Below are 15670 nucleotides of genomic sequence, written 5' to 3' on the forward strand. Positions count from 1 at the left end.
ATCTGAAAAACTCCTCAAGTATGGTCGTCAAAATGAAAACAGATCAGGCAAGTGATAAAGTATAATATTTTAAATAATGATATTGATTTTAAGAATTTGAAAGTTTAGAAGACCTGTAAAGTATATGAAAATAAAACCAAAGTGACAGGAGAAAAAACAATGTAGGATTGTAATGTTCTATGTGACAATATCATTAAATCACACAACTGTTTCTAGTAAGCCAGTAAACATTTTGTGACGTGTAATTTAAAGATTTAAAGCTTCTCTCCATTGTTTTGTTTTTTTTTATTTCAGTGCTGGAGTAGTGCTACTAATGTAAGTTCCCGAGTGTTATACTTACTAGACACCATCTGTTATCGGCAACGTTCTAGTCATCTTCTGCAGGCTGTGACCTGTCGGATCGCTCCAGTGTTTGCTGGACAAGCTGGAGGTCACTACTCAATGTAAGTCTATGAGAGCCAGAATGAGGATCAAATAGACTTACACTGAGTTTTTAACCGTTATCTCTGACTTCCGGTCAGTCAGAAGTTGCGGTCACAAGATGGCGGTGCAGGACAGGAGTGGTGCTGGGAACAGCTAAAGATGGTGGATGGTAAGTATAAGCCTATGGTAAGGGAACTTAAAAGGAACCTGTCAGCAGGATTGTGCACAGAAAAGGAGCACCCCTAGGGCCGTGGGATACTCGGTACCGGGTCGGTACTTAAAGGGGAAGTGTCACAGTAGTGGGGACCAGGTCTGTGGGCCTAGTGTCCAACAAAATAAGGTTTTATTAGGAATAAAGTTTATGTGGGGATAAGTTTGTGACGCCACCTGTGGTTTCTAGTCAGAGGTGACCAGCGCTGCAGTGCAGATCCTCTGGGACTGGTGGTGATGCAGCTCTCCACAGGCAGAGCTTAGTCCCTGGGCAGATGTAGAATGTAGAAGATGTTGTATTTGATGGTGGCAGATGTAGCTGAGTTGGGTAGGTGACGCAGGAAGAATTAGGGGACACAGCTGGGTGCAATTCCAAAGGTTTACTCACAGTTCTTATGGGCCCAAGTGCCCACTTGGTGCTGCATCCTCCAGGTGAGGGGCTCAGCAAACTCCCAGGTAGATCAGGATTCACCTTCCCAGGACTCCCTTCAGTGTGTGCTTTTCCTGGCTGTCTCACTGTGTTGGTTTCTCACCTCTTCCTGCCCAACACCTCACAGCCAGTGTCCCAAGCCAGCAGCCTTGGACCTTGTCAGGTATCGTTCTCTGTGTTCTCTTGCTCATATGCGGCTGCCTTTTCAGTGATGTAACCGTGGCTTGTGTTGAGACACCTACAGGTGCCTCTGCCTCCGGCTTTCTAGCTGAGCCCGATGATCACTCCACTAGGCTAGGGGGGCCAGTACCCCCACTGCGACCGGATTCCTCCTCCTGACGTTAGCCGGCATGGAACTAGCCCCACAGGCAGTATGGTCGCTGCGCTGTGCCTCTGGGATCCCTTCCATCTTCAGGGATTTTTCTTCTGTCTGTTTCCTTCCCTCCAGCAACTCCTGACAGGGAGTTGCTTCACACACGTCTTTCCACTTCCTCCCCTCCTGACGTTCTCCCGAGTAAACTCTCTTCTCTCGCTCTCATCCTACTAAATCCACCCACTTCCCAACACCCTTTACTACCCAGACAGGGTTGAGATACTCCTCCCATAGGGTACATCCAGATGCCCTGCTGCTATAGGATGTGTGTTGGGTGCAGGTGTTTGAGTCCTATGAGGTGCTCCCTCCTTACCTAAGAGTGGGGTACCACACCTCTGGGTGAGGTGCAGCACCTCTGTGGCAAATGACCCTCAGGGGCGCCACAGTATCATACAGAGAGTATCAGGTTGGCGCCATTATACTGAATAATATGATACCTTGGTTGATGAAATCCATCTTATGGTTGTTCTTTATTTTCAGTTTTGTGTTAATGATATGCTCGTGCCCCGGGGCAGCCTGGAGGAGGGGGTCTGCATGTGGTGCTCTGATAAGATATTCATAATGAAGACTGCTGACAGGGCAGGGATTCTTCATTATGAATATATAATCAGAGCACCACATAAAGGGGCATGAGCATATCATTAACTCAAAACTGAAAATAAAGATTAAAGAACAACCCATAAAATGGATTTCATCAATCAAGGTATCATCATTTTAATCAGTATAATGGTGAGTACCTGACAATGTCTGTAGGTTACTGTGCACAATCCTACTTACAGGTTCCCTTTAAGCGCACCACCAATAAAAAAAAAACATGCTGGAGTGGTATTTTAAAGAATGTTGTACTTATGGCTGATAGCGTAAATGTCCATTAAAAAGGGGTCCACTTCTGTAACCTTTATAGTCATGTATTGTGTCAGGGACGGACATACTGCATGTGCAGCCAATACTTCTGCATCGGAGCCCAGAGGCTCCTGGGGGCCCCTGCAGGGCTGCTAATAATGAGGGCAATCTGGCCTGTTTATCCGGCCCTGAGGCTCTGGGGGGCCCCTGGCCAGATTGCCCTCAGGTGCGATGGGCAGGGAAAGATCCCTGCAGCTCGGCTGCTTGCAAGAGAAAATGGCAGCAGAGCTGTAGCAATCCGTCCTGCTTCCTGCCCACAGTGTGGCTGCATGACATAATCATTCAGTGCTGCGGCCGCTGTGCCAGAGAGAAGAAGCTGACAGTGATGCTGCAGGACAGCGTGTGGAGAGGTGCGAGGTGCTGTGTGTGTGTGTATATGTGTGTGTGTGTTGCTGCGGGGGAATGTGCAGAGAGGTGAATGGTGCTGTGTGTAGGTGAAGGAGAGGGCAGTGATGTGGGAGAAGGCAATGATGTGGGTAACGGAGAGGGCAATGGCAATGATGGGGAGAAAGCAATGATGGTGGCAGTTGAAAGGACAATGATGGGGGTGGTGGGGGAGGAGGAAATGATGGAGGTGGTGGATTGGGCAATGATGGGGTGGTAGTGGAAAGGACAGGAACGGACAATGCTGGTGGAAAGGGCAATGATGGGGTGGTGGGGGAGAAGGAAATGATGGAGGTGGTGGAATGAGCAATGATGGGGCTGGTGGGGGAGAAGGCAATGATGGAGGTGGTGGAGGAGAGGACAATAATGGGATGCGGGGGAGGAGGACAATGAGGGGTGTGGGGGATTGGGATGGGAGGAAGGGGGATTTATAATGGATTTAGCAACAGGGGGAGGTGGAGGAAGACGTTTTCGCTTATTATGTCTAACACAGTCCCTTAGTATATAGTATACTTGCTTATTATGTATTGCACCATCCCTCAGTATAGAGTGTAGTCACTTTTTATGATGCTGCCGTCCCTTATTATATAGCTTCCTCTGCTGTTATGTACAGTGGCTGTCACTTACATAGTGTATTCTTGTTATTTTTGTTATTCGCAGTGCCCTCTTATTACAACCCCCATTTCTTGTTAGATATAAAATGACTGCTGATGGAGGAGCCGGTGACACGACGACCAGTCCATAAGCTCTTCCAGTAGAAAAGAAGCTTTCCTATGCTCCATCAGCAATCATTGCATTACACAGCTAACAAGACAGGATGGTATGTAATAAAAAAACAGGGCTCTATGTAATCCAATATGTAAGGGACAGTGCTGTACATAACAAGTGAGGGTAATGTTTAATAAGGGATGACAATATGCATAATAAAGGAGAATATGTAATTTATATACATGTATGTGTGTGTGGCTATATATATATATATATATATATATATATATATATATATAGCTACACACACATACATGTATATATATATATATATCTTTGTTGTCATAGAAGGCGAGTGGCCCAGACACATTTCTTGAACAGGGGCCCTAAGCTGTCAGTGTCCACCCCCGTGGCTTTTGTTTTAATGGCCTTGGCTCATTCAGCTATTACATGGGCAGCTACATTATGTAAATTTGAGCTATTTAAATACCGTAATTGCCCAATACCACTCCCAGCATAAACTGCTGTTTAAGGGCATGCGCACACAACATCTTTTTTCTGGTGGCAGAGCTGCGGAGTTTTTCCATACCATGCTATAGAAAAATACTATAGAAGTGAGCGGCTTCTGCTTGGTATAACCCTCTTTAAACCACTTTGTGGTTTCCGAACACTATAGTTGTAAAATACAGTTGTGCTCAAAAGTTCACATACCCAGACAGAATTTTTGCTTTCTTAGCCTTTTTCAAAGAATATGAATGATAACACAAAAACATTTTCTTCACTCATGGTTAGTGGTTGAGTGAAGGCATTTATTGTCAAACTACTGTGTTTTCTCTTTTTAAATCATAATGTCAACCCAAAACGTCCAAATGACCCTGATCAAAAGTTAACATACCCCATATCTTAATACCGTGTATTGCCCCCTCTATCATCAATGACAGCTTGAAGTCTTTTATGGTAGTTGTGGATGAGGTTCTGTATTTTCTCAGATGGTAAAGCTGCCAACTCTTCTTGGCAAAAAGCCTTCAGTTCCTTTAAATTCCTGGGCTATCTAGCATGAACTGCGCATTTGAGATCTCCCCAGAGAGGCTCAAACATATTGAGGTCAGGAGACTGACATAGCCACTCCAAATCCTTCATTTTGTTCTGCTGTAGCCAATAACAGGTTAACTTGGCCTTGTGATTTGAATCGCTGTCATGTTGGAACGTCCAAGTACGTCCCATGGGCAGCAGTATTTCCTGATACTGCATTCATCTTTCCTTCAACTTTGACCAAGTTTCCTGTGCCTTTGTAGCTCACACATCCCTAAAACATCAGAGATCCACCTCCATGCTTTATAGTAGGAATGGTGTTTCTTTCATTATAGGCCTTGCTGACCTCTCTCCAAATGTAACATTTATGGTTGTGGCCAAAAAGTTCAATTTTGGTCTCCTCACTCCAAATTACCTTGTTCCAGAAGTTCTGAGGCTTGTCTTGTCCCAGTAATGGCTTTCTTCTGGAGACTCGACCATGCTGTCCATTTTTCTTCAAGTAACTCCTTATTGTGCATCTTGAAACAGCTACACTGCTAGTTTTCAAAGAGTCCAGTATTTCAGCTGATGTTATTTGTGGGTTTTTCCTTGCATCCCGAACAATTTTCCTGGCAGTTGTGGATGGAAGTTTTGTTTGTTTACCTGACCGTGGTTTTGTTTTTACAGAGCCCCTTATTTTCCATTTGTTAATCACAGTTTGAATGCTGCTGACTGGCATCATCAATTCCTTGGATATCTTTTTGCATCCCTTTCCTGTTTTATACAGTTCAATTACCTTTTCCCGTAGATCTGTTGACAATTCTTTTGCTTTCCCCATGACTCACAATCCAGAAATGTCAGTGGCTGGATGAAAGATGCAAGAGTCTGTCTGGATCCAAGAAACTCACTCAGCTTTTATGCACACACAATGATTACAAGCAAACAGGTCACAGGTGTGGATGTTACCTTTAGTAGCCAGTCAAACCCATTTGTGTCAACTTCTGTCTATCATTCATATTCTCTGAAAAAGGCCAACGAAGCAAAAATTCTGCCGGGGTATGTAAACTTTTGAGCACAACTGTAAGTATCTTAAGGCGGACATGCGAACAGCAAGGTTGTTTTTACTTCGCTGTGCACTACTGTTCATTTTTGGCGACAATTGTGTGATGTTTTTTCAAGCGGACGTAGTGTCCAAATACTCTAAGAGGGTTTTCAGAAACTAGACCTATCTCATTCAGATGCTTGACGTTGTGAGCCAACACCTTTAACAAACCATGACATATTGAAAGAGTAATATACATTTGAGGATTAGGAAGCAGATTAGGAAATATTGGTTATGTGTAGGCATTAGTAAGAGAGATTTAAATAAAACATTTTATATATTATTAAAATAGCACAGTCAGGGCTGTCAAGGTGTTGGACCAGCAGTTTTACTGAATTGGGCAGGTTATAAAGGCCATTTTACACATTACTCAAAGTCAGCTGAATTCATCAATATCAGTGGGATAATCACACAGCCTAATGTGTATTGGGGCCTCCAAATGTTTTAGATGTTCTGTCTCACACATTCCTACAAGGTGAGCGGTTCTACTTATCTATTATTACTTATTGACTGGATAAGACCCTATTGCACTTTTGCATCTCTTTCTAGTATATTAAGAAATCGGTATTTTTGTATAAATCAGGTTTTTCTACTTTTGAGCTGTAGAGTAGATTTGAAAGAACACATTGATGCATTGTGAAAAGATGATTATAGTTTATCACTGTTCTTGTAAAGAAACAAAGCAGTCAGTATAAAAATATATATTTATAGTAATGTAATAATCTGTAAACTGCTCACAGAGCTGCAGGAAAAAAAATGACTCCCAGTTCACATATCCAGTAATCACACATTTTGGATCGAATCCAAAAGAAAAAAAAAATAACTAGATCATTAGATCATTTGAAAAACTGATGAACTTTAAAACAGACCTGTTAACATTGCTACTTGATCTGTTTGTTAAATTAATGAGATCAATCAATTTTTTCTCAGCTGGACTAAAATTTAAGCAGACAACTTTTTTTACCCAGTTAAAAATCTGATTGCAGCTGGATCGGTTTGTTAAAACATTGAAATCAATGTGAATGAATTCATTTAAAGGCCCCCAGTACCACCAGCAGTTGTGTCTGCATATGTAAATACCCTGCCTTAAGCCCCCGTCACACACAGCGAGATCGCTAGCGATATCGCTGCTGAGTCACAAGAGATATCACAGAGATATCGCTGTGTTTGACACTTATCAGTGACCGACCCCCCCCCCCCCCCGCTGGGTATCGATGACCGTGCTCGAATGCCCTGGACCGTTTTTTGATCATTGAGCATCGCTGTGTGTGGCAGGGGGGAGACCAGCGATCAGCGAGCTGGTTTCCAATGTAAACCGCGGGTAACTAAGGGTGCACGTCACTTAGTTACCCGCTGTGTACCTTAGATACCAGCATGATGGTGCAGGGAGCTGGTAACCAAGGTTAGGCTAGTTTCACACTAGCGCTTTTGAGCGCAGCGACGGCCTGGGCACGGCCGCCGCTAAGCCACGCCCCCTGCCGCGCCTCCATCGGTAGCTCCGCCTACCGGCACATAATGCTGCATGCGTCCTGCGTCCCCTATCTTTATCACTGGGGGCGCAGGCCGTGCGCAGTATGCGTTTGGTGGCGCATGCGCCTTTTTGACGGTACGCCGAGCGCAACCAAACTGCAGCAGGTTGCGTTTGGCGCAGGTCGGCGCACCGTCAAAAGGACGCATGCGCCGCCAAATGCATACTGCGCACGGCCTGCGCCCCCAGTGACAAAGTGTCATGATCCAGTGTTGGATCTGGCGGGTTTTAAAGCACAGAGTGAACTTTTTTTACTTTGGTTAAGTTCAAAGGTGTTTTGACTGTCCCCGGTGGTGGTTAGTGGTATTGCACCTTAGGTTAGGTTGCACTTAATTATGGTTCAGGTGTGGGGGCTCTATAAATGGGTCTCAGGGTGTTCACTCACTGCTGGTGATATTTCTTGCTGAGTTATTGGAGAGCCTGGTGGAAGGATGGAGCTGGATAGGAGTCCTGCGCAGTCGGCCAGAGAGAACGAGTGCCAGCTAATGGTGTCTGCAGGAAGGACTGGCATGGCCTGGTGGAGTCGCAGTTTATGGTGTCGGCGGGAAGTGCGGGCATGGCTTAGAGGAGTGGCGACTAGGAAGAGAGTTGCACTCAGCATGCTCGACTTGGTTGCTGAGAACTGGACTCGTGCATGCTTGGATTCTTGGCAGAGGCTGGACTCATCTTGGGACTCTGTGTACTGGACTGCTGCAAGTGGTGATGGACTCTGCTCCCAGGCTGCACGATGGTGATGGATCCAGTTATCCTGATGGATCAGGGTGGAGGAGAAGATGCACGCAGGTGGTGGGCTCTGTTGCTAGGAGCGTACGCAACAGAGCAAAGCTAAGTGGTGTTCCCCCTGTATTGTCTCTTTCCTCATGTGTGTTATTAGTGCAGTGGTGGGATTAGTCTCCGCACCGACCCATTCCCTAGTGAGGGTTTAGGGTCAGGGCGAGCAAGGGGTTAAGGTTCGCGTGCGGCGACAGGTTCGGAGCCTGTATAGGGAATGTTAGGAGTGCAGGGACACTGGCTCAGGGGAGCTTAGGAGGTCTCCATGTCCCCATTCCCTACCGCAGGGACCACCATTGTTAAAGTTACCCAGGTTCCCCCCTTATTATTTAAATTCGCCGTACTGGAGGCGGGGTTTCCAGAAATGTATATGTTAACGTGTAATTCCTAAATTCGCCAGGTGGAGGCGGCGTATCCACCTGCACGTTCTATTATTTAAATTCGCCCCACTGGAGGCGGTGTATCCAGGGTCACATGTGTTATGGGTTCGCCTTGCGGTATCATCTGCGACCAGACACACGTGATCTTGACCTTATCACCAGCCCTTACTTTTTTTTCTGGTGAGCTTTGGCCATGTGGAGACCTGTGGTAATTGCTGCCGGGCCTCACTGAGGTGCAGTGGGGAGTGGCAAGGTGTGTTTAAGCCGCTGCAGCAGCAGTTATCAGGGTCTGGGGCCTCTGCTCAGACAACCAGAGAAACAAAAATGGCGGCTGCGGTCTGGCAAAAGCCCCTAGAGTCGCTGCTGGGGAGCGGGACTTGCTCTTACAGGGGACGCACCCAGGCAGGTGGGAGGAATGGTGCCCCACGGAGCTGCCTGGTATTCCCCGAGGTGAAGGGGTACGTCCCTGTAGTGAGCAGATTGGTGAATAGTCCGCGGGGCTCATGCCAAATCTTCGATGCCGCCCCTCCTGGTCGTGTGGAGGCGACCAGCGAGTGTATATATTTTCCTCCATATTCCTGCGGCTATGGTACTAAAACCCCCTAGAGTCGCTGCTGGGGAGCAGGACTGGTTCATGCAGGTGGGCGCACCCAGGCAGGTGGGAGGAATGGTGCCCCACGGAGCTGCCTGGTATTCCCCGAGGTGAAGGGGTACGCCCCTGTGGTGAGCTGACTGGTGTGAAAGTCCGCGGGGTTTTACGCCAAATCTTCATACCATCGAAGAAGCCGCCCTCCTGGTCTTGTGGAGGCGACCAGCGAGAGTATATTTCCTCCATTTCCCGGTCCCCTTCTCCTCCTGGTGTGTGCAGCAGGTGTGCTGCGGGGGAGTAGGGACAAATCTCTACCCTCGCCATTAACCAACCCTAGGACGCGCAGTCCTCATGGTGAAAGGGTTGGAGGGTGGTGTCCCTTGGTGAATAGTGGGGGGTGTGAGTGTGGTGACACAGGGGGACGCCTCTGTTGAGTCCAGAGTGAGTTCACCAAGTTATGACATATGTATGTGTGCAATAAACGTTCAGGTCCGGACCTGTGTGTGAACGAGCATGTATGTGTGGCCACCAAAAAACATCTTGGAAATGTGTTGTGGAGTCTGATCAGCTCTTAGCAAAACATACATATGCATAAACTCGTTCCCCAGGTCGGCGCTGTGGAGATGAGTGGTTCCTCCAAAATGAACATGTATTGCCAATTCCAGCGGTGTTTGTCATAAACCTGAAGTGTCAGGGAATGGTGGGATGAACTCAGGATCTGGGTGTCCCCGCTGTGGGTGTTTTCCTGGTGAGGGGTGGTCTTGAGGGTCCAGAGGCCCCTCATTAAGGAGGGGGTACTGTCATGATCCAGTGTTGGATCTGGCGGGTTTAAAAGCACAGAGTGAACTTTTTTTACTTTGGTTAAGTTCAAAGGTGTTTTGACTGTCCCCGGTGGTGGTTAGTGGTATTGCACCTTAGGTTAGGTTGCACTTAATTATGGTTCAGGTGTGGGGGCTCTATAAATGGGTCTCAGGGTGTTCACTCACTGCTGGTGATATTTCTTGCTGAGTTATTGGAGAGCCTGGTGGAAGGATGGAGCTGGATAGGAGTCCTGCGCAGTCGGCCAGAGAGAACGAGTGCCAGCTAATGGTGTCTGCAGGAAGGACTGGCATGGCCTGGTGGAGTCGCAGTTTATGGTGTCGGCGGGAAGTGCGGGCATGGCTTAGAGGAGTGGCGACTAGGAAGAGAGTTGCACTCAGCATGCTCGACTTGGTTGCTGAGAACTGGACTCGTGCATGCTTGGATTCTTGGCAGAGGCTGGACTCATCTTGGGACTCTGTGTACTGGACTGCTGCAAGTGGTGATGGACTCTGCTCCCAGGCTGCACGATGGTGATGGATCCAGTTATCCTGATGGATCAGGGTGGAGGAGAAGATGCACGCAGGTGGTGGGCTCTGTTGCTAGGAGCGTACGCAACAGAGCAAAGCTATGTGGTGTTCCCCCTGTATTGTCTCTTTCCTCATGTGTGTTATTAGTGCAGTGGTGGGATTAGTCTCCACACCGACCCATTCCCTAGTGAGGGTTTAGGGTCAGGGCGAGCAAGGGGTTAAGGTTCGCGTGCGGCGACAGGTTCGGAGCCTGTATAGGGAATGTTAGGAGTGCAGGGACACTGGCTCAGGGGAGCTTAGGAGGTCTCCATGTCCCCATTCCCTACCGCAGGGCCCACCATTGTTAAAGTTACCCAGGTTCCCCCCTTATTATTTAAATTCGCCGTACTGGAGGCGGTGTTTCCAGAAATGTATATGTTAACGTGTAATTCCTAAATTCGCCAGGTGGAGGCGGCGTATCCACCTGCACGTTCTATTATTTAAATTCACCCCACTGGAGGCGGTGTATCCAGGGTCACGTGTGTTATGGGTTCGTCTTGCGGTATCATCTGCGACCAGACACACGTGATCTTGACACAAAGATAGGGGATGCAGGACGCGTGCAGCGTCATGCGCCGGTAGGCGGAGCTACAGGCGGAGGCGCATTAGGGGGCGGGGCTTAGCGGCGGCCGTGCGCAGGCCGTCGCTGCGCTCAAAAGCAGTAGTGTGAAACTAGCCTTAACAGCGGGTTTCTAAGCACCACGTGGCGCTTAGAAACCCACTGTTTACCTTGGTTACCAGCTCCCTGCACCAGCACGCTGGTATCTATGGTACACAGCGGGTAACTAACCGATGTGCGTGCTTGTTACCCGCGTCGTCGCTGTCCTGATCGCTGCTGAGATCTGCCTGTTTGGCAGCTCACCAGCAATATTGTAGCGACACACCAGCGATCCTGACCAGGTCATATCGTTGTCGGGATCGCTGGTGCGTCGCTATGTGTGACGGGGACCTAACAGTCCCTGTATTACATCACACACATAAACAGATCTTTAGAAAAGGTATTTCTAAAGTCCATTTATGATATGTAAATGAGGCCTTTGACTAGCTGATGGGGAGTTAGTGTCCCCAAACTAGTTGGCCCACTTAACATGTCATCATGCCCCTGTGGGTATGATAACATGGCTTAGGCTGGTTTCACATTTGCGTCTCTTTGCACAGCGTTTCATCCGCAGCAATCTGTATGCATCATGTTTCCCTATCTATAACATGGCGTAGGCAGGGGCATGCGTTTGCATCAGTTCGCATGCGTTGTTTTTCGGTGTGCGACAGTGTCTGGCAAACGCATCATGTTGGATTTTTGGAAGCAGCAAAAATCTGACAAATATGTGCATTCATGCACATGTGGAAGAGTGCATCAAATAAACGCATTACTGTCTATGGGAACGCATGCATACACAAGGACATGCGTGCGCATGCGTTCGAAACTCATGCGTTTTTCACATAATCATCATGTCCAGGAAATGAGACACGCCCATTGGGAGTGGCTTGTGTCAAGGAAATTCTCTGAACGCAAGCGCTGAAAAAACGCAAACGCATGCATATGCAAACGCAGCGTTTTTTTGCTGTCATGCGTAAGCTGATGCAGATAAAAATCACAGCGTAAACATGCGTTTGTATGCGTTTTGACATGTGTTTGCACATGAAGACTATACGCTGCGCACACAAAGGCTAATGTGAACCTAGCCTTACAATCGCCGGCGCATCGCCAGCGCTATACATACCTTGCATATGTACATGTTAGGGAAAGAAGCCACGCGCATGCGCAAGGTATGCATAATGCTGGCCATAGCGTCGGAGCTTGTAAGTCAAGTTATCATGCCCATTGGAGCATGATAACATCTAAGTGAGCAGCATGGTGGCTCAGTGGTTAGCGCTGCAGCCTTACAGTGCTGAAGTCCTGGGTTTGAATCCCACCAAGGACAACATCTGCAAGGAGTTTGTATGTTCTCCCCGTGTTTGCGTGGGTTTCCTCCGGGCACTCCGGTTTCCTCCCACACTCCAAAGACATACTGATATGGAATATAGATTGTGAGCCCCATCGGGGACAGTGATGAAAATCTGTGCAAACTGTAAAGCGCTGCGGAATATGCTAGCGCTATATAAAAATAAAGATTATTATTATTATTAAGTGGGACAACTATTCTGTTGACACTAACGCCCATCAATCAGTCAATGGCCTCATTTACTGTAGATATCATAAACAGACTTTAAAAATGCTTTTTCAAAAGAACTGTTTATGTGTGTGATGTAATACAAGGACTGTTAGGCAGGGTATTTACATATGAAGACAACTGCTCGGGGTTCTGGGGTCATGCAGGTTCCCTTTAAGTCAGATGGCCATTTAAATCAGATGAAGATCAGAACGCTGTGCACCGATTGGCGGGCAGCTTTCCTAAGCAGAGCGTGACAGTTTCACGTATTTCAATGCAGCTGTCACACTTGGGTTGGAGGAGCCGCTGGCCAGTCCATGCATTGCGTTCTGACCTCCCATGAAACATAACACAAATGTTAACCATGACATAACAGCACATAATGTTGATCTATAGTGATAACTAGCCATTAAGAAACTAAATTCTCCACTACTACATATCTGGCTTACTCCAGCACCTGTAGTCTAAATTGTGAAGATTCTCCTTGGGTAGAGTGCCAAGTTGTTGTAAAGAGATGTATAGGCCATGATATGGTCCACTAGAAATTTAACATGTTTGACTTTTTCCTGGGAGCTCCCCTTAGGCTGGTTTCACACTTGCGTTTTTTTGCGCTGTATTTTAGTGCTAAAAAACCGCATGTTTTTTCCTATATTTTGCATGGAATGCGCTTATGTGCACGTACCCATGCGTTTGTATGCGTTTATATGCGCATGCGTTTTTTGTAGTGTGCGCTCGGGCGCACAAAATGCATCCTGTTGCATTTTTTGTGCGTCCGACTTGCCTCAAAACGCAATGCGTTTTTTTACAGCAAGACACCCATTGTAAGTCTATGGGTGCGCATACGTGCGCATTGGCATGCGCATGTATGCGTTTTTTTGCGCATGCATTTTTTGTTGACCATTGGTTAGACAATGGTTAAGGGTTAGGGTTAGTGTTAGGGTTGGTTAGGGTTAGTAGAGTCAGGGTTTAGGGTTAGGGTTTGGGTTAGTAGGGTTTGGTTAGGGTTAGTAGGGTTAGGGTTAGTAGGGTTTGGTTAAGGGTTAGGGGTTAGGGTTAGTTAGGGTTTAGGGTTAGGAGTTAGGGTTAGTAGAGTCAGGGTTTAGGGTCAGGGTTAACCCTAATAATTGTTATCTTGATTTTTTTGGTGAGGACATGTTGAAAAAAAAAATGCAAACGCACTAAAAACACACTAAAAGTGCATACAAACGCATAAAAACGCTGCGTTTTTTCCTGCATGCGCATAAAAATGCTTGAAAAAAACGCAGCATTTGTATGCGTTTGTATGCGGTTTTTCCATGCGTTTTTTGCGCAAAAACGAGCAGCAAAAAAACGCAAGTGTGAAAGTAGCCTTACATTGACAGTTCTGGTGAGGAGCTATATTCTGCTACTACACATTAATGGTCTGTTACCGCTTTTTCTGAGTCTACACTGTTTTTGCTGTATTTATAAATAGAGATAATAGGTGCTTTGAATCTGCACTCAGAACAGGAAAGTAAGAGCCATGATTAGGAGATTTGCCAATGTTGAGTAACAGGGGATTGTGATTCTACAGGAGCTAAAAGAGCCCTGTCAGGAGCTGAGAAGGTAGGAGCTGAGAAGGTACGAGGTGAGCAACAAACTGCTCTACTGAAATTAATGAGTTGGAGAAAGGTGACTGGTATGTTAGGAGTTAACTCATCTCCTGGAAAGTAACTAATGCACATTCTGGCTGGCCAAGCTCTGTGGAAACAAACTATGCAGTATTTAAGATAAAAGCTCTCACAACAGGAGAATGAAAACAGAAAAAGCAAATCAATTGCAAACTTATTACAAAAGGATCTTAACATTATTCTATACAACTCTATGAGAAACATCTTGCAGAGGTGCCACAGAATAATAACTCCATTACAACAATGATGAGGAGGATATGCAGTTCATTACTTCAACAAAATGTTTGGGCTAGTGTAGATTTAGTGAAAGCATATAGTCCCTCACCCACTCATGAAGTCCTGCTTGTTATATACTTCACCTTTCTGCACAAAACAGGTGCACTGCACTCCGCACACTTAAACCCATGTTCCGAAGTATATACTGTGTTTTTTCCTAAACCTCTCCTCTGTTTCAGTCTACTTCTTCTCCTTGTATCCAATAATCCAACTAACCGATTGGACTTAAGTGTGGGGAGTACTTCATTACACAGAGGATAAGGTGTTCTAGCATGACAAAATACTGTAGAAAAGCTGTCAAGAAGACTCTACAAGCAGTGAATAAGCAAATGCATTATTTTTGGGTGGGGAAATTGGTAGGTAGTGAATAAACTAATTTATTTAAGGGAAAAGTTTTCTTTCATCTATTAATCTATATAAAACCAAATACAAAATCTTATTGGCCTAAAGTTTTTTTAAATAAGGACTAAAAAAATCCAGTTAATATAGCAATATTGGTTTTTAATAATAGATTAAGCTTCACGTTAAGTACCGGTATATTATTTTGAGTACGTGTTCTAATAAAAACTGACATGTTTTATACACTGCAGTTGTTTTGATAGGGAGGTAACCTATACACCCTGTATGACGAACTCGACTCCATGGGTAGCACACTGAATTTGTTTTAAACATAGCATCGCAAACTCAAATAAGAACTGCGGGTGGCATAAAAGAAAATGTTATGAAAAATGAAAGAAAGACATAGCAAATGGGATCTAACTGTGCTTATGATCTGCTGTACTTTTCATATCAATTATCAAAACCAAGCCAAATGTAGCCATTTAAGGTGTTATGAAATAGAAATACAATATTTTCACTAAAATCTTGGAAAACCCATGAAGAATCATATCAGAGCTCAGGTTTTAAATTATTTAATTTCCTTTAAAATTTTGTTCAGATTATTTCCAGTGAAGCCTCAGGATGCTACATAAATAAAATTGAATTCTATATTTTTCTCCCAGACCAGCGGGGCCCGTGCAGTCTCCACAGTGATCAGTGGCCTCTGATCAGCTTCAGTCTTCACAAATCTGTCCAAGTGAAAGAAAAAATGTTTCATCTGATTAAAGAAAAACGCGAAGACCGGAGGGGAGAAGTTGCGTGAATTTCCTGAGCTTCCAGTTCTGTGGGACGGTGTTCGCTACCGATCTGGTGTGACGTCACCTGTACACAGGTAACATCTCACCATTCCGGCTAATCATGAGCCAAGACTGGGATCCCGGATGGTAAGGAAATTTGCTAAGCTCTTGTCTGTGACCAGAGAGCACTGACCTGGGCCATGGACTGTGGATGCTCAAAGTGATCCACTCATCTCTAGTGAAGACCATAGTCAATCAGCAACCACTGATGCATACATGCATACAAGTATGATACGATACA

General features: G+C 45.9%; 1 protein-coding gene across 5 annotated transcripts in view; it reads right to left on the reverse strand.

The window, feature by feature from the left end:
- TPK1 (thiamin pyrophosphokinase 1) overlaps positions 1–15670 on the reverse strand; it is a 794751-nt gene that overhangs the window by 227858 nt on the left and 551223 nt on the right. The window contains exon 9 of one of the 5 annotated variants that reach the window (XM_073550053.1): positions 14140–15321. The exons of the other annotated variants lie outside the window; for them this stretch is intronic. Within the exon in view, the coding sequence (XP_073406154.1) occupies positions 15314–15321 (8 nt within the window). The 3' untranslated portion in view covers positions 14140–15313. Of the gene's footprint in view, positions 1–14139; positions 15322–15670 lie in introns of those variants that run through there. 5 annotated transcript variants of the gene reach the window in all.

Source organism: Dendrobates tinctorius, unplaced genomic scaffold (assembly GCF_039654945.1).
Source record: "Dendrobates tinctorius isolate UK_male_01 unplaced genomic scaffold, ASM3965494v1 ptg000162l, whole genome shotgun sequence".
NCBI classification, from domain to species: domain Eukaryota; kingdom Metazoa; phylum Chordata; class Amphibia; order Anura; family Dendrobatidae; genus Dendrobates; species Dendrobates tinctorius.